Source organism: Nyctibius grandis, chromosome 16 (assembly GCF_013368605.1).
Source record: "Nyctibius grandis isolate bNycGra1 chromosome 16, bNycGra1.pri, whole genome shotgun sequence".
Classification (NCBI taxonomy): Eukaryota; Metazoa; Chordata; class Aves; order Nyctibiiformes; family Nyctibiidae; genus Nyctibius; species Nyctibius grandis.
In genome coordinates this window covers 8927610-8946391 of record NC_090673.1, presented here as the reverse complement: position 1 = coordinate 8946391, position 18782 = coordinate 8927610, and the positions used below count along the sequence as shown (strand labels likewise).

The following is an 18782-nucleotide window of genomic DNA, read 5'->3' as shown; positions in this document are numbered from 1 at the left end:
GGCTAGCACGGACATCTGGGGTGTAACGCACAGGAGATCTGAGACACCTCCACCTTGAACAACTCACCACCCACACTGCGCAGCGTATGAACCCATACTTCCATTCTCCACAAAGGTTTGGGAGCCCTAAGCATCCTCTCCCATGCTAGGCAACGAGACCTTGGATAAAACCCAAGCTCCCTCTGGGAAACAGGGCGGAATTTGTCCTTCATGCCATGCTCCCGACTGTGGGAACAAAGACAAAGATATAACAGAGCAGTGCAGAACTGGGATCCAGGTCATGAAATGAGTGAGAGGCCACAAATCCTCGCTACATGGCACCTATCTAAAGAGGCTGGTGACATCCCAAGACAGATCCCTGCTGAGAAAGGCCAGTCTATAGGGAACTGGTGGGAACGTTGACAGGAGAAATCCCGGACAGGTACAGGGAGGGATGGGAAACAGTTTTGCACAGGGTCAGAGCTCATCCCTCACACAGGCTCGTATCAGGCTGACCCAGCCATACCTCCCACCCAGCGCACTTGGGGCTGGGTCACAGCAGCACCAGGACAGGCAGAATCAGGCCCGGGGAAGGGCCCAGGGCGGAGGCAGGGGGGTGAAGCAGGGGAGGAGGGCTGCAAAGTGTTGGGAAACAGCCTGTTGTTAGATTTCAGCCCTGAAGTGTTTGCGAAATCTCCCAGACTGGCAATATGAAGGCCCTGCCACAGACAGAGGCTCTGCAGGCGAACGCGGCGTGTCGAGATAAGCGTGGCAGGCCGTGCTGAGTGTCGCAGCCCCGCGCCTCCCGAGGCCCTCACAGCTCAGATGCCGGGCAGTATTTTGTTCCCTGACAAGGCCCTTGTGGGACAAAATTGCATTTTGTCAGGGTCTTCTCAGTGGTTTTCAGCATTGAGGTCACCGGGGCTGTTCTGAGATAACGGGAGAAGAGCGAGCCCCCTTTTAACTCGGGGGGCTGGTGTGCAGGTTCACACCTAGGGCACCGCTCCAGAGGGCCTGGGAAAGATGAAGCTCGCAGGGAACCTCCTCTCCATGCAGCACATACAGTTTAAAGGCTTGAATTTTTGTTAACTACCCCCGCCCGCCATAAACCGGGCTTTCCCCCATTGAAGCCAGCAAACATGGTGTAACAAGACATAGCTCAGCTGAACCCAACAGACGCTCTGCTCTCCCCATCGGGTGTAAATCGGGAGCAGCCTCACCAGAACCGGTGGGAGCAGGATGGCCCGAAGCCAGTGGGGATCCCCGGGAAAGCCCTGCCCGCATGGATCCCCGCATCCCCGCCTGCCCGCTGAGCCGAGCGAGGGAGCCCGTTTGCCAAACCACACGGAGCTCAGTTGCTCAGCAATCAGCTGCACTTCCTACCCTCGTGCTACTGATTGTGCAAACATGAATGTAATTAGTCTAAATAATCACCAAAGATTTAATAGGAGCCAGACCACCCAGAGGCCAAATAGCTGGCGGTGGAGCAGGGAAGGTTTGTTCGCTGCTTTTTGTAACACTTGCTAATGAAGTGAGGTCGGATAGCAAAGCAAACACCCTCCGCTAGCACGTCCCCTGGGAACGCTGTATGTTGTGGGAAGCCCCATGTCCCTTGAAGCCAAGAATGTTCTCTCAGGATAGGCAACATGTGCTACTACCATCACTGCTTTTAATTTATCGCCGCCTGGAAAGCCTCCCTGAACGATTATGAAACCAAGCTCTGAGCCCCAAAATAAGCTCCCATCCCAACCAACCATGACTGAAAACGCTCCTCGCATGGCAAACAGCTAGCCACCGAGGCTGCGACCAACCGCTCACGGGTAAGCGAGTTCACCCACACGCCTGGGTGACCAGCGCGCCTGGAGCACGCAGCAGCGCTCAGCCACGTCCAGAGGCATGAAGCAACACTTCGTATTGTACCCTTCCTTCCTCCATGCTCACCCACCATTCGTTGTATCTCGCCAGGTAATTATAGAGCTGACAAACACACCCAGCTGGGGACATTCAAGTTGTTGGGAGCAGCATCCTGGCAGGAATATCGATTCTTCTGGATAAGCAGAATTTCCTCAGCTGGGGTGGTCACTTAGGCTGCTAATTGCACAAACTGCCTCAAAACCATGTTCTGCTGATGGAGCAAGACCTGAGATTCCCCAAGACAGGTCTGTGTTGCAGTTAGAGAGCTGGGAGAAGGCGCTTATTTCTCCAAAATACCGAGAAATGGTTATTTCTGTTGTCTTAGGGGTAGGAGTGCAGCAGACCCCCCTTTCTGAGGAGACAGGGACAGCCTTTGGAAATCCCTGCTGGAGCCAGCAGCAGCCCCTCAGTTCAAAGCTCCTTTCTTTAGGCCTTGAATTCTCGGCCATAAAGTCTCTGAAGAGGTTTTGATAACTTGCCTATCTCTTAGATAAGCAAAGCTTTGGATGAATCCCACACGGTTCTCTATCTACCACAAGTCCTCATTTGTTTTCCGCTGAGGCACTTGCTGGTTTTCCTCTCCAAGGTGTTGGACAGAAATGTCAAGAGGCTGAAGGGGCGGGATGATGATTCTTTTTCTTTTCTAAGTGCTATGGGGCAAAGCGGTTGAGGGAAAACCTGAGTGATAACTGAGACAGACAGCTTTTTCTCATGGGAGCTGTAGGTTTACCCCTTATGTGACGAAAAGGAAAGGCAGAGAGGAAAGACAGATGAAAGTTTGCCGTTTCAAATGGTTTAACTTGGGGGAAATTTAAAACAACGAATTCAGTGTATTTAAATCTGCAGGGACCAGACTGCAGGATCTTCAACTAAGCAAACCTGCGATCCAAGTCCGGAACAAAGTACATAAGCAGAGCCTAAAGAGAGACATTTCTGAGAGGCCTTTCTAGGCAGTCTTGTCCAGGGAAATCTTGTAAAAGGGAAGGGGAAGAGAAAAGTAGTGAAGGAGAACAGAGACTGGAGAGAAGATTTCCTGAAACGAATCAGAAAGAACCAGCCATAGCCTCTCCCTGCAATGCCACACACCCCAGGAGCTCCTCGCAGGCAGCCGCCAGCCCAGAGACAGGCAGTTATGCCCAGGTTATTTATTTTCCTCACTTTAGCAATGTCACATATTTAATGTTTTAAAAAATAGTATCTTCTTTTATCTGTAGCAGGATACAAAGCAAGAAGCAACTTCCTAGAGCAGCCAGGCAGAAGGGGGCTGGCAACCTGTGCTGGGTCAGGAGGGTAGGAAGATTAAAAGGAGATGGGATTTTGCTTTGTCCTGGAGGGGAAGACTTTATCCCCTCCAGATACACAACAGAAGCTTTCTCTCCCTTGGAGGCTGGCTGGCAATGGCCTTCCTGTCTCTCAAAGCTGCTCCTGGGTCATGCACAGTGCAAGCTGTGAGCAGCGCAGCCCCGTCCTCTGCCCCGACTGCAAACCCTGCCGCCAGCCCCCTGCTCACCACGCAGCCCACGGCTGCACCGGCGGGCGCCGCAGGACGCGCGTCCCTGCTTCCTCGGGTGGCACTCGGCCCTGCGCCAGCCCTGGCTTCTTGCCCGATGCAGGGGGATGCTGATCAATTAGCGCACAACAAATAATTAAGCTGATGAATGTCTCTTTTTCCCGCTTGCTGACTGCAGTTGCCTCGAATTTATGCCCAGAACATGACTGAATTTATTCGTTGCCATTTGTAGCATTCAAAAGAAGTCTTTAATGATTTCTTTTAAGCTCTCTAGCCTGATTGTGAGCAGTGCAGGGCAAATACTCATTATTTCCTATCTAAGCAGCACTGATTAGTCAGCGGTTGGTCAGATAAGTCGTGCCGCTGTTCCCCCCTCGCTGCAGAAATGCACAAGGTCATTTGCTGCTAAGGCTCAAATGCAAAGGGAAAACATGGCCTAAGCAAACGCTGCATGGAAGTCTCTTGTGCATTTTCAGGGCAACAAAACAGGAACGTGCAAAATCTCACGTTAAGTAAGAGGGCTCAGAATTAAAGTGAGTATGAGTTGAATAATTTTGCTTTCACACAGCCTGGTTCACAGCACTGTGTGCAGCTGAAAGGGCTTTTGGGAGGGTAGTGGGATTGCAGTGAAACTTAAGTCTTGACAGTTTGTGGACATTAAAGATCTGAAGCCAGCTCTTACTTGACTGGTAACTCCTGAATCTTCACATGATGCAATGTTAATCTTCAGCCCTTTCCTAAAATAACGTGCAGAGTTGCTATGTTCTGTTAAATGTGAACCATGTGTCACCTCAGCAATGGCTGCAACGGTGAGAAGATGATAAATCTAAAGCTTGTAAAATGTCCTGTGACATTTTGGGAGAAAAACAGGTGTTGCATAAATGTTAGACATTTATGGGTAAACTTGCAGGGGCTTTAAAAGACTGACACATCTGCCACATAGTATGTAACCCTGAAAGAAAAGGAGCAGAGCAGTCTCTTTCATGTGTCTCGCTCTTTCTACAACCGTATGAAAATAACATCCTCATCTGGTATTGGAATTAACAGAGCTGGACTCGCCCCTCCCTATGTCTCCTCCAGGTTTTTGGCTTTGACACCCAATGTGTATTTTAAAGCTGTGCCTTTTTAAGTAGGTGGCAAACTGTGCTGGAAGGATTTGGTATGTGGAGTATTTTTATTCAGCTCCCTTTTCTCTCACCTTTCATTGTTTTTCCCTTTGGAATATCTCCTGTAACGCTCCACTCATAAAGTTCTTCAAAGGGAGGGCTGTGTTTGAACAGCCTTGCCTGAAATCTGGTCCCAGTCAAGGGCCTCAGACGGGAAAATAACTCGCAGAGCCGAGACCCGCGGCCCCACGGCTGCTGCTGCAGGTGTCGGCGGCCGCTTTGCAGGCAGAGAGCTGCTGCCTGCCGCCTCTTCGGCTGTGACGCCGCAGCCCCGCTGGCTGGGTTATTATTCCCTTCTTTACCCTATAAATGTAATAAACTGGGACTTAGCATCTTGCTTTTGGCATGGAAGGTCCAAGGAGAGGTGGTTTTCTCACTCCTCCCGAGCGCCTTGTTCAGACCCTGGGATGTTGTTGGTGTTTTGGGAGAGAGGAGAAGTTTTTGAAAGATGAATGTGTGCCGAGGCAGCGATGGGCTCTGTGGTTCGGCCCTCAAACTGTGTGATCTCTAGGATGGGGGTTTCTGAAGCATGAAGCAAGTCTAATTCCCCCTGGTCACAAAGATACAGCTCCCAAGGAAGTTAGTGGAAGCAGACTTTTCTCCAAAAAGCTTCAAAACGTCCCTCTCCATGGGGGAAATGCATCAGACGTGTGACCAGCTGCCTGTCTCTAAACCCCTTGCCCTTTGCATTGGGCAGTTAAGCACAGAAACCAGTAATCAACTGGGCTACAAAGCGCTTTCCCCCTCTTGGGTGGTCGCTTCGTTTCTGGGAGGCAGCGAAGCAGCAGATATTTCGAGTGTGATTCTCCTGGCTGGTAAGTGCTCACGACTGTGCAGATCCCGCTCTGTCTCAACTCCCTGCCCACCAATAAATTCGGCACCAAACTTTAATCCTGTCCCTCTCCCCCTCAATTCAGCACCCACATCCCTTGCGTTTCAGTCCTGACCCCACCCCAGCAATACGTTGTGCCCTTAGCTCCTGTCTTGATGGGTCTGGTTTAGGTCGCTCCCCTCCCAGCCACCTCACTTCCATTCCTCTGGCACCTCTTGGGATTCTTCATCCCCCACTCTCAAGCCTGGAGGCAGCGAGATAAAGTTTCCCAGGCAGGCTGTTGGAGGAGGAGAAGACCTACGCCATGCTGAGCTAACGGGCACTTCCAGCTCTGCCCTCCCAGCTGGTGGGCCTCTGAGGCCAGCGAGCAAGCTGTGCCTGCCTTTGGGCTGCTCCTCCCAAGGAGGTGGAAAATCAGCCAGAGATAGAAATCTCTTCTTGGAGAAGACACTGAAGAGGAGCCGCTGCCTGTCACCTGGCTCGACTCTGCGGTGGTCGTTTCAGCAGGGAGCCCCGTACGGGCTCTCTGTGCCCTGCTCCACCCTTGCGGAACAGAGAAGCTCACCTGCCCATGCTTCCCTCCCAGCACACGGCTCGCAGGGATGCTCACAGAAGAAACACAGCAATACAGGGGGAAAACTGTCCAAAGAAGCACAGTTAGGAAAACTCTTTCCCCACCTCTTTCCCAGTGGAGAAATGAACTCCTTCCACTTGCCAGGACATGTCCACTTCCCTTCCCCAGTGTTCCCAGATGGGCCAGAGACAGCCCACAGTGTGGTACTGGTAAGAGATCTTTGGCTGAACCAAGGAAAAGAAACCTCCAGCAAAAGCTGCCCTAGAAAGGACTGTTCCCTGCAGAGAGGTCCTCAGTCCCTCAGCTGCAGTGGAGAGGACCTTCCTCAGATGGGTGAAATGGGTGATGTCATACACTGAGCCCAAGCTCCCTCCCTCTGTTCTCAGGTTTTGTTATTTATTGATATCAGATAGTTAACATAGCTGGATTTTCTTCATTCTGATCTACACTCAAATCTTGAAGACAAGGTAATAATCTCACATGGCAGAAGCTAAAATTTTCTTTCCTTTCTTTGAGAAACAAGTTCAAAATCAATCCTGGTTATATGAAATGTTGTACTGCTTCAAACGACAAGCTCCATCACTCATCTCCTGTCTCTAACAGGGGCCAGAAATGGGTGTGAAAGAAGCATAAAAAAAGGGGGATGTGTAAACATGGTTAAACATGGACCAAAGTACAGACCTACAATGATGCTTTCGTTTTGCTCTCTGTTCTTTTCCTAATGACACCTAACCTCTAGTTTCCCCTCTGAGCATTGAGGGTGGATAGCAGGATGGGCAAATATACCCTTCTCAGTGCTTCTGTGTGAAGGTCTCCTGAGCAGTAGGTGCAGCTTTTCTCATGAACATGCCCCAGGGTTTTGGAGGGAGCCAGCCTTTGCCTGTAGAGAAGCTAGGGTTTCTTTACAATAAGAATGAATGACGCCTCTGACTACTTTATTTAAGAACCTGCCTTGCACAGGTATAAGGCGGGTTATGATGGGAAATACACATGCATATCAAGAGAGAACTTCAAGAATGAACCAACAAGAACTCAGTGCCTATGGTGAGCTGATGTCTGGACTGAAGGTCCTTCTGAGACCTTGGACCTCCCCTATTCTAGCAAAAATAAAATTTTTCCAGGTACAAAACAGCACTCACCAAGGAAATCCCAGTGAAAAGAGGAACGGGCATCCCTACCTTTTTGGTCTTGACTGTTGAGGCACAGCAGTCCCCACCATCATAGTTGCAGAAGGCTCGGTTGTTGATGGAGTCACAGTAGTTGTCCCCCATGAAAGGCTGAAAAAGCAAAAAGCAGAAGACTGAGAACGTGGGCATGGATAAAACCTGTAAACAGTATGTCAGAAGGAAGAGACGAAGCCTTGAAGGAGCCATATAGTTTGTAACATTACCAACTATACCAACATTACCAACACCAACTGCCTTGAAAAGCAAGAGATAATTATTCCCTTCTCCCTCCAAAGCAGACAGGAAAAAAAAGGACACTAGATGGAATGGAAATGAGCCCTTGTTGGCTTTTCACATCCCACATACGATGATGCTTCAGGAATATTAATTTGACTAGGCCCAGAGACAGCATCAAGGCATCTAAAACTGTGGCACCTTTCGATAATTTTAAGCTAACCTTCCAAAACTATGTGGGATAAGAAGGCGGTTATGTATAGCAGCAAAACTGGCTTGCTTTTAATAGCTGTGCTTTCCACCACAGTTCTCCTAAGTATGCAACAAGTGGCAGCAATGAGGGCACAAAACACATCACAAAGAGAAATGGCAGTGGTCTGAGCTCTGCACAGGGACCACATGCTCTCGTTCTCCAACCAGCACTGACTGCATGTGACCTTGGCCATGACACGTAATCTCCCTCCACTCCACAGCTCAGAGCTGGGATAATGGCAATTAGTCAGAGGGACGTTGTGGAGAGCTATGAAGTAAAATTCATAAATCACTTTGAAAAAAATAAAATCACTAGTCTATGTGCTGCACAAGACCTGAATAATAATCATCGTTCTGAAGAAAAGGCTTCAAGTCTGGTTTTTCATTATACGTTGGAGCGCTCTTGGTTAGCAAGTACAACGGTCTTTCTTGGAAGTCAAAACTGTTCCTGATGCTAAAAAAGGCCCATGCCAGGTATGAGAAACCCAGGCAGCTCTGAAAGCTCAGAAAAATGGGTGCTCAGCAGAGAGCAGAGTCATATCTCTGTAACACTTCTTACACGCACGGGCTCATGGGGCCATTCCCGTTTTATCTGCTCTTTGGAAAATTCATTTATTCTGCACGGTGAACAACACACCAGGGACTTTCCTACAAGAAGGCATCATCGCAGAGCGGGTGGGGAGGCTTGTGGAGGTTTCCTGGAAGGATTTTGCAGCAACTGCAGTACCAGTCTCCCTGATGATAGATACCTGAAGAACGAGCAATGAGAGCTCACTGTGCTCTCCCCACACAGAGCCACGGCCATGCTCATCAGCATTGAAAGGGGACACTGTGGAGTGGTGCAGACGCAGGCTTTTACTGCTGGTGTTTTGCAAATTTAAGTATTTCTATCAGGGTATAGGAAATCCAGGCAATGATGGCAATATCGGACCAGAGCAGGACTAGCAGGAGGTAACAGTCTCTTCGCATGTCACCTGTTTAGCCACACGCAAACACTACAAATGCTGACAAGGAAATCAGAGTTACAGGGTGCGGCTCCTACCCCTGTAACCTGGCTTAACTCCACTGGCTTCCACAGAGATTAACTTATTTATACGGGCGAAGACTTTGACGTGCAAACGCTCTTCCAATTTAATTAATATGCTAAGAGTGACAAGGGAATGATTTATAAGTAGATGGAAAGATATTTTTATGCCAATCTGGTCATATTTAAGAATGTGAACTTTGCCCAACCTCCCAAGACATTTTGTAGGCTTCTCCATGTTTCCCTTGTATTGCCTGGCCGTGCCTGTTTGTCAAGAAAGGCTGGCCTTTAATTTCCCATGCCTATGCCTGCACTCTACACCTATGAACACTGGAAAAATCAGTAAAAGAAACTTGTGGAAGAATTTGCCTTTCACTCGCACTGGCACAGAGTAGGCAAGTCAGTCCTGTGGAGGGGAAGAATGGGACAAACAGCATCTCTTCTGATTTGGTACCAAAAATCCTCTTTTGGGAGACCTTGTAGCCCTGGCTGCAGAGGGTGAGGACTCTATAGGTCTTCATGCCTATCTTAGTGCTCCTATATTTTTGGAGGACTATACAGGTAGTCCAGAGGGACTAGTTTGCTACTGAAACACCGAAGTCAGCTGCCCAGGAGTACGGGGCTGACTCATAAACCTCGATTCCTGCCACTAGGGAGCGACAAAAAATCACATTGCAGCAGCAGTCTGGATTACCACTGGGATCGCCAAGAGTAAAATAATGCCTTCTATTCAGGGAATCCTCCTCCATGCTAAGGACATTAATACATTAGGGGTTGTATCAGCTTAATGGCCCAGTATTATTGACCTCGTGGCTTATTAGTCCCTGTTTCCATAGTCGTGAAAAAAGGCTTGGTGAAGATGGCATTTCTTCTGAAATCTTAATGTCAGAGAACAAGCACTGGCCCATTCGTGGATCCTGGAAGCATCATGCTCTAAAAACGATGCTAGAGGCCATTACCAATTGTCTGGGCAAAGCCTTCCAGGATGATAGATTGCGATGCAGTGACACTGCTGAACGAATGATGAAAAGAAGAAAGTCCCTATTGATGCAGAGGGGTCTGGCAATTAACAATGATGGAAGGGAAGAAAATGCTGAGAAAAAGCATGTCAGTAATAATGGCTTCTGGTAAATTATTACATCATTGCGAAGTTTGCCTCAGTAACAACTATCCTTAAACAGCAGGAGAATGGATACCCAATGGTGCATCAGCACCTGAATGGCATTTCTTAATGGTCGCTGGATGTTATTTTAGCTCTCTTTGGAGAATAGGGGCGCCTAGCCAGCCTGCATGAATGTAATGCGTGAGATGGCTTATGACATTCAGAGCACTGACAGCAGAATGCTTTTCATTTAGGGAACAACTCGACAGAAACTATTACATTGTTGGAGAGTTATTACCCTCTTGGGCCCAACATTTGTATGCGAAGGAAACCTGTCTTTCACTTCAAGACAAATCACATCGCAGAGCAATGCGGTCTAGAGTTTCGTGTCAGATTTAGGAGTTCTGTGCCATGTTCTGCCACTCCGGGCAAATAACTTCAATGCGCTTGTAAAATTGGGTTACTGGGTGCTGAGAGCGCAGTCAGTGCTGCAGAAAGTCGGGAGATGGGAGGTCAAGCCACAGCTCTTCCACTGCCCATCCATGTGACCACAGCAGCCATCTATCCCTCTGCCTGTGAGCTACCCCATCTCTAAACCGGGCATGAAGCTCCGCAGCCTTACGGAGGTGCCACAAGGACTGATTTCTGGACATGGGTGAGATTCTCTAGGGCTGGCATGATGGAAACCGCATGAGGGCCATGACCCAGAGAGAGGTGCTCCAGCCCTGTTTAACCACTGGAAGCACCTTAAGACTTCCCAGACTTTTCAAAGACTCTTGCCAGCAGAAACAAAACAATTGCTTTTTTCCAAATAACACACAAGACTGTAAAAATGTATCACAGCTGAAATGTAACTGCATTTTTCTGATTTTTTTTTTTTTTTCTGGTTCAGATAGAGGTGCACAGTGGAGGGATGTGTGATTTGCTCACTGTCCAGCTGTGCTGTCCACCCAGTGGTATCATTTCTGCCTCTGGCTTTCCTAAAGTTTATCTGCACACACCAAACCCCAGAGCCTAGCTGGCCTTGGAAAGCATCAGCCATCTATTAAGATGTCAAAATCAAGGAAAAACAACTGAAGGTTTTTGCAACTTCCCAGAAATTCCCAGATTGTGGGAAATTCTCACGGTCTACCAGTGTTGTTGAGCCACTTGATCATTTAACTCCTGTGAGAGTCACCCACCCATCGGCTCTAGGAAACCCACCAATTTCACCACTGAGTGTCAGAACTGCTGCAGGAGATCACAGTCTGATCAGATAGTCAGGGCAAAAGCCTGTTTGCCCCACTTCAAAACCAGCATTTACAACACAAGTGACTGCAGTGACTGTTACCGTAAGATTTAGGAGAGCAAGCACGGACCACCTGAGCTAACGCGAAAGCTCACCTCGCAGCCTTTGACACAATGAATCAGGGAAGGGTGAGGGTACCACTTGAGTCCTGCCGTGCAGACAACGCTCTGGAGGGGAGAAGGAAAAAAAAAAAACAAAACAGGTTAAGACAAAGAAATCAGTGTACAGAAAGTCAGCGTGCTGGCTCCTATGGCTCTCCTGTACTTAACCAATGAAGTTCAGTTCCTAACACCTCTTGTGTTCTCAGGACCTGGCCATCCTCCAGGTATTTACAAGAAGTGTTGGACTTGACACTTGCAATAACAGAACATTTGAGATTAAAATAATATTTAAGGTTCTCCTGAAATGTCATGTCCAATATTTCACTCATGGTGGGGGTACGTGGTAGGGAAAGGCAAAGGCATAGATCCACTGTCTTGCTCTTGGGTGGAAGTGAGGTATTTTAGGAATAAATTGAGGGATTTCTTTGGTGCTGCAAAACATTGTTCTCTTTTGTTACCCATCGTATCTGTGCTTCTTGAAGATGCTGAAGGTGGATTTTCAGACACATTTTTGCACCATCCTTTAGACCTTAAATGGAAGCACCTCCTACTGAATGCCTTCAGAAAAACCCCAGAAAGAACAGCATCACCTGCTACATTACATGAGCTTTATAATAATTTCTGTATTTATAATAAATTCTAAAGTGGCTAGTTTTGGGCAAAGATGCTGACCAGCCTATTCAATGATGACGCATTCAGAGCAGCCATTGTTTGCCTGTAGACATGGAAACTTAGATTTTAAGAGTGGATGAAAAGTTTGGCCAGTCAGTGGAGATGGTGGTTCAATACCATGGAGGTCTAGGAGACAGGACTCCCATCCATTCCCCAGGACATCAGGCACAATGTTCATTTTGGGTTATCATCCATGGATGAAACACTACAATGTCCAGTTGGACAAGATGAACGCATAGGCCCAAGGGCAAGGGTCAGGGCTGGATGGAGGCCTGGGGAAGGAAGGGATTAATATTTGGGAAGACCTGACACACAAGCCATCCCTTCCCCTGTTTATTTTAGGGCTAATTTAGTCCATCTGCAGGGGAACCTCAGCATGTTTTTACAGTTTCTGTCATTTGAGGCTTACCTGGCGTGTGCTAGAAAAAGGACTTTTATACTATCTGACTCGGGCTGTTTATCTTTCCGATGCTCTCGGATTTTCCACTATTAGTCAAGCCCGGCTTGCCCCACCTGCCTCGCAACAGGGCCCGTCTGTGTGAGCGGAGAAGCGGCCGGGCGAGGGGGGAGGACGTTGTTTATCCCTCGGGAGGGAGGCTGCAAGGTGCGGGGGCCCTGCGGTGTCAGACATTCCCCCAGTGCCCTCGTGACAGACAGCTGGAGATTTCCAGGCTGTTGCCTGCCACAAATGGTGAGAGGGGTTTTTTTTAATTTTTTTTCCCTTCTGTTTATTGCACTTCAGAGGGAAAAGAGAGGAAACTTTTCTAGGTTTCAAAATAAACAAGTCAACAGACTGGGAGGGGGGAGAGTAAAGGAAGCAGTTCAAGAGCATTTGAACCCAAGAATTAAACCAAAGTAGAAAAACTCAGGCGTTTGCCTCCCGTATCCAAGGCCAGTCAGACAATAAGGAGAAGAAGTGCACTTCCAAAGAGCATCTCGCATTCCCCTGGTAAGAAGCATCAATATTTACAAAACCTCTCGATAATGTGTGAATGTGTGTGAGCACTTGGAGCCAACAAAAGGAGCCGAATAGCCCTGAAACAGGCTCTTAGGAAAGGAGGTTTCCAACCGAGAGCAGTCCCTTGCAGAAGATGTACTGACTACTTTTCTGGTCCTCACAGTATTAAAAACCCAGCACCCTCCCTTAGAGGAATGGATGGGAGGCAAAGTCTCTGCTAGGACGATGCTCTCCTCAGAACTCTCACTCAAGGTCATCTCAATCCCAAGGGCTGAACCTCCTCCAGGGAAAGGGGAGTGCAGCCCCGGGCCACCCTCAACAGCGTAGGAAAGCCAGTTGACCTCGTGCTACTTTAATCACGGGGTCAGTGGGACATTCACATTGCTCTGAGAGGTACCTGCCAATGGCTTAGTCCCAGTTCTTTGCCCTCTCCTCAGATGATACTTTGCTAGGCTAGCGGAGACCATTAGAGCTACTCCAGCTGAATTAAACCCTTCTAACATTCATGGAGCTGGAAGCAGAGTATGCTCAGGGAAGAGTCTTTGGCCCTGACCTTGACTCCTCTTGCTGGTCTTCCAAACCCTGAATTCCCACCGCCCAGCCTGTTTATACCCTCAAACTGCTGCTGTGGTGTGTGTCATCCAACGGGACGGGAGAGAGGCTGTGCCTAGAAGGACAGCTGGGGTTGGAAAAATTAAGAAACTGGGGATGATTCAGGTTGCTGGTCATCGTTCCTGCCTCCTGTGACACTACAGGCATAAAGGTGCCATAGGGTGCTGCATGGGGCAACTGAGATAAGCAAACTTATAAAAAGCAAGCAAGGAAGGGTACAGGCAGCAGTACTGCGGGATGTGACCAGGATCCGATGGCATCAGTGTGCGCAGAAAGGAAGGACTTACAAGGCCAACAAAGGATGCACAAAGGGGTGGATGGAAGGACCACATCCGACACGTGCCAGGCGGTGCACGGGGGATAAAGCCCATCTGGCTGCTGCCTCTGCGAGCCCCATCCCTTCCCCAAGCCACCACGTGCTCCAAGCCGTTGCAGTGACATATGCAGCCCTCATGGCTCCCCTTGTGCATCGGCTTCTGCAGCACAGCTGCCCACCCGCGCTGTGCAGCCGGGCGTATTGACTTTGGTCCTGTCCCCATCCCAGGAATGCCATCCAGCTACATCTGTGGTTTGGTGGCTGTGACTCCATCTGCTGCGAAGGCAGAGGAAGCCGGGACACACTCCCACAGTAGGTAACAAAGAGCCAAGAGAGCAAATCAAGCTGTCATTTTCTCTTTGTGAGGGAAGACCTAGTGCCTCCGGTCACGGCGCTTCCCTCCCATGGTGGGACTAACACAATGATGTCAACCATTTGCGGGCTGCGGAGGGGATTAGGTTTCCCCAGGAGAGGCGGGTGGAGAGCTCTGTTCCACCTTAGATGGGTCAAGTGTTCCCCAGGGCTAAAGCCCAGGGACCGGCATCTACTGGTCTCAGCTAACTCTCTCCTCAGGCACTAAACGAACATGACAATTAACCACGGGCTTAATGTCGCGGTGGTGAGGGGATCAGCCGCTGCTGCCAAGGGAGCGGAGATACGGCGCTTTGTGGCTGTTTCCTCCTGTAGCTACAGACGGGGTGGGAAGTCCTGCCTTCCTGGGTGCTGAGCAGCCACACTGCAATAAGTCATTTCACTGCTCTGTGACTCAGTTTCCCTGCCTGCAAAACAAGTCCAAGACTCACAGAAAGAGGAGTGGGGCAGGAAGGAGGAAAACTGCAAAGCTTACGTGAATAGGGGAGTATTTAAGGAGAATCCCCCTTAATGACTTCTGGATATCCAAAAACCAGGGGCTTGCAGTGCATATGGGCAAACACATCGCCAGCAGCAGGGCAGTATCCCAGGCGTGTGGAGGGGCCATGGCCACACTCGGCCCCGCTGGTGGGCAGAGGCAGGGCATGCCGACCCTTTCAAGGCTATCCCATGCACACACGTGCTTGCACAGCATCTGGCCTATTCCTGCTCAGCACGAAGGCAAGGACCCAAATTCAGACAACCGAAGAAATTAGGTGCCTACCCTGTTTCTCTGCAGCCAGTGGGAAAGAGCTGTCAGGCTGTCTTTGTGAGACATTTCACTGTTTGCTCTCCACTGCCTGCATCATCAGCCTTGGCAGCTCAATCTATAGGTGTCTTCAACAGCTCGCTGCCCCTCGCACGCGCACGGTAAATGGGAAATCACGGCAACAGCGATGGTTGCTCCGAACACTGACTGCTGCACAACAGACACACAGAGTTTTTTTTTTTTTCCTGCTGAAAAATACTGTTTTGGAAGACACTGCCAACTTGCACTGATTTTGGCAAACTGTTTCAGACCCAACAAAGCAACTCAGCCTAAACCAATTCTGAAAAACACAGTAATATTTAGACATTTTTCAAAATGTCAATCTGTTGTTGTTGTTCCTTTGAGGGGACATTTAATTTCTAATTTTTTTTTTGTTTTCACTAAACAAAAAGTTTAAAAAAACCCTTGGAAATGAAATGCTAAGTTACATTCAAACCAACCTGGTTTTCTTCTCCAATGTTTTGGTCCACCAAAAATCACAACAACAACAAAGTCACTTCGATTAGGAGAAAACATTTTTTTTAATTCGACAGAACTTCCAGTAAACCCAAAAATCAAGTGATTTGCACAGCTCTGCTCTAAACAACCCCCAGAGGAGGGACAGTTCCCTCTTCCCACTTCGCTTCCCTAACAGCTGTTGCTTGAGCACACATATTTTTGTTTTCTTTCCAGCTCGCCCTGTGTTTTAGCTGTGCCTGTCCTCTCACAGGTAAGCTCCAGAGATCAGTCCTGCCTTTATCTGCTTCTCCTACTGCACTCGTTTGTACACTGCTGGTGCCTGAAATGAAGTACTGAAAGTGTTTCCTTTGCGTCATTCAAGTAGTTTGAGATGCACAAAGACTTGCCGTGTGAACGCAACCAGCTGCTCGCTTTACTCGTGTGGCACAACAGCAAGCTGTCACTCACCGTAGAGACACACTTTATTAATGATATATAACACATTGCCATGGGGACCTTCCCCTAAGGCACCCCAGTCCCGTCTCTCCAGGGTCTCCCCGGTCCCACCAGCAGCAGAGTTTCCCCCAGCAGCACCCCACGAGGCACCGCTCCCTGGGGGTGATATCCCCTTATCTGGAGAGTTGAATAAGATGGATGTTCTACAGCTACCACAAAAATCCCCTCCAGCGCGTCTCAGCACCCTCCCGCTCATCTCCTAAAGGCTCCTCTTCATCTCCCAACACAAGTTTTCAAGCCCAAATCTCACCCTCTAGTTAGAAAGTGTTTGTGTGGTCAAACTTGTATCTGCTCACAGACTAAAGCTCTTGTAAGGTCCTCACCATCAGGGCAAAAAAGGTCTTATTTACTACTGTACTCTTGGAAAACATGATTCCTCCTCCATCCCTCACTCCCCTCATCTCCCCCTTCACTACTATATGTTTTCCCTGCTGCCTAATGAGCCCTCCAGAGACCTGCAGGTATAAAACTCGTTACAGTTCCCTCTGCGTACCCGCATCAATAAACGAAGGAGCACAGCAGAGAACGGGAGGGAAGCTGTCACTTTATTTCCCCATGAATTACAAAACCACTTTAAAGTCTAGCTCTCGGGAAAGGGCCAGTGAGAAATTGCCCCTACGACAAAGACGGGGTTTTCTTTATGTTTCATGCCACAAACTTGGCAAAGCCTGGGCTTAGGCAGTAATATAATCTTGGCGTCTGGAGTGACTGGGGAGCTGCGAAGGACACTGCGAGCTTCTCGTATTCTCTGGACTTAGGTTCCCCACCCCTTTCCAGGATTTATTCTATTGCTCCATGTGAAATAGGGCAGTATAAAGTGGTGGAGATTTTTGGAGCAGCTCCCTATCCACAGCCAAGGCCAGATTTCAAAAATCCCAAACCCTGGGTACATATTTAGGTGTGTAGAGAAGCAAACAGACTGTCAAAGCTGCTCAGGACATGCTGGGGCTTTGTTGGCTGGTTGTTCTCCTCCTAAATGGAGTTCAAGTGTGTAAAACAGACTCCTGCAAAGCCAGGGCCAAGTATGTAAAAGCCAACAGTGTTTGCTCAAGCGCCACCAGCAACTGCTCACCCTGCTGACATGTGATGTGCCAGCGTCTTCCGACATGCACTTGAGCATGTCCAGATAAACGTCCACACCTGCAGAAATCCCGCGTAGGCACAAGCGCCTCGTTACAGGCATTTCTAGGCAGGAGGGCACGTTTGTGTACATGGCACGAGGGTTTTCAGAACGAGGGAGGTGAGTGTGTCTCCCACTGGTACCCAAGGGTAGGCGTGAAACCAAGCAGCTGTTTGCTGCAGGTGGCACGTGTGCGCAAGGGTGAGCACGTGTGCAAGGCGCTGTGCAGGGGTGTGCGTGTCCCCGTCAGGGCAGACTGATGGAGGACGCGCAGGACGGAGTGCTGGGAGTGGTTAATGCTGCCTGTGCGTTCGCAGCAGGCAGGAGGAAGAAGTGGTGACCTCTGGAAGGGGCTGTGCTGAGCAGGCATCTCTCGCATGTGGGCGAAGGGGCGGGGGGAGGACTCAGCCAGCTCTGCTGGTTCGGGAAATGAAATACCCTCTGTATCAGCTTCTTTTGTCATCCCAAAGCAGTGCAGAAAAATCCAGCCCTGCCACCCAAAGAATGCAAAATACTGAACAGGGGGAAGAAAACAAAACCTGGCCAGTGCCCTTTCTCTCACTGACCATCACACCTTCCTGTGTAATGAATCGTGTTTCCGGATCAGACCCACTGTAGGTGCTGGGTGGATCTGAGCACACTGATTTGGGGCCTTTACCTTGAACTGACTTTCACTGCGAAATCACAGAGAGAAAGCAACTTGGAGAGAAAGCCACCGCGTTACCTGAACAACACGCAAAGACACAACAAAAATCAGGAATTCTCTTCCGAAGGACAGAATTCCCCATGTGTTCCCCTCATTGAATGACCCACGGGTAACGCTGTTCACTCACTGCACTTGAACATGCAACAAGGGACATAGTGAAACCGCCAGGCACCGACCTTCACTCTTTGAGGGTTCATCCAGTGCTGGATGTCTTGCACGGTCTCGTTCACGCGCAGGAGGATGGGCTCGTGACTGTGATCCAGACAGGAGGTGGTACACTCCGCACCTGCACAAAACACGGAGAGGATAAAGCTAAAGGATAAAGCAAGCAGCTTCTGACCCTTTCAGCATCCTTCCAGCTGAAGGACAGGATTAGGGCTCATTTTTCCTAAATTGCAATTAGCAGTCAACCATAACTATCACATATCTTCTAGCCACACATGAAATGCTGAGTACAACCCTGCGTCTCAGCAGGAGATCATGGGGGTGGCAGATATTCCAGGGCCTTTTTGTATGAGCTGCATATCTCGGTATTTCTCTGGCTATTAACTCCAAGAAGGGGGTCAGGTTTTGTGCTTTCAGATTATCAAGAAAATGTGAAGGTTTTTCCATTTCAACTGCTCTTTCAAGCAATGGGACTGATTAAGCAGAGGCTGTCGAACTCATCTCACCTATGACATGACAAAAACCTACCGTTTGATCTGTCAAATTCACAGACCTCCAATAATAATCTTTCAGAGGGTGACCAAGCTTAATGATATTGCAGACAAGCTATCACCTAAGTCCCACAGTCGATAAGAAGTACGCAGAGAGGTAATGATGGCTTTGTTCACACATAAACCTGCTTTTTCTCTGATTAACTGTCATGCCCAGTGGGAATCCTGTCTGTCCTTTATTAAAACATGCTGTGATACTCTGCAGCAATATCCCAGAGCCCTGTGGTGACACAACCGTAAGCCCTAGCGTGTTGGGCCATTACCATTTCCCCCCTGGAAAATCACTCTTGAATGGCACAGCTGCTGCAAATATGTCATTAGGATTTCTGCACTCCCATCAGCGCTGGGGGAGGAATTAATCTCCACACTGGTTTGGAGAGCTGAACCTTTGGCTCAACACACACCT

At 49.0% G+C, this 18782-nt stretch overlaps 1 protein-coding gene across 1 annotated transcript in view; it reads right to left on the bottom strand.

Moving 5' to 3' along the window:
- The window catches only part of PAPPA (pappalysin 1), a 177378-nt gene that overhangs the window by 5541 nt on the left and 153055 nt on the right, over window positions 1–18782 (bottom strand). The window contains exons 19-21 of the mRNA XM_068413809.1: window positions 17837–17946; window positions 11137–11208; window positions 7154–7252 (exon numbers count right to left, since the gene is read on the bottom strand). Coding sequence (XP_068269910.1) covers window positions 7154–7252; window positions 11137–11208; window positions 17837–17946 — 281 coding nt within the window. The remainder of the gene's footprint in view (window positions 1–7153; window positions 7253–11136; window positions 11209–17836; window positions 17947–18782) is intronic.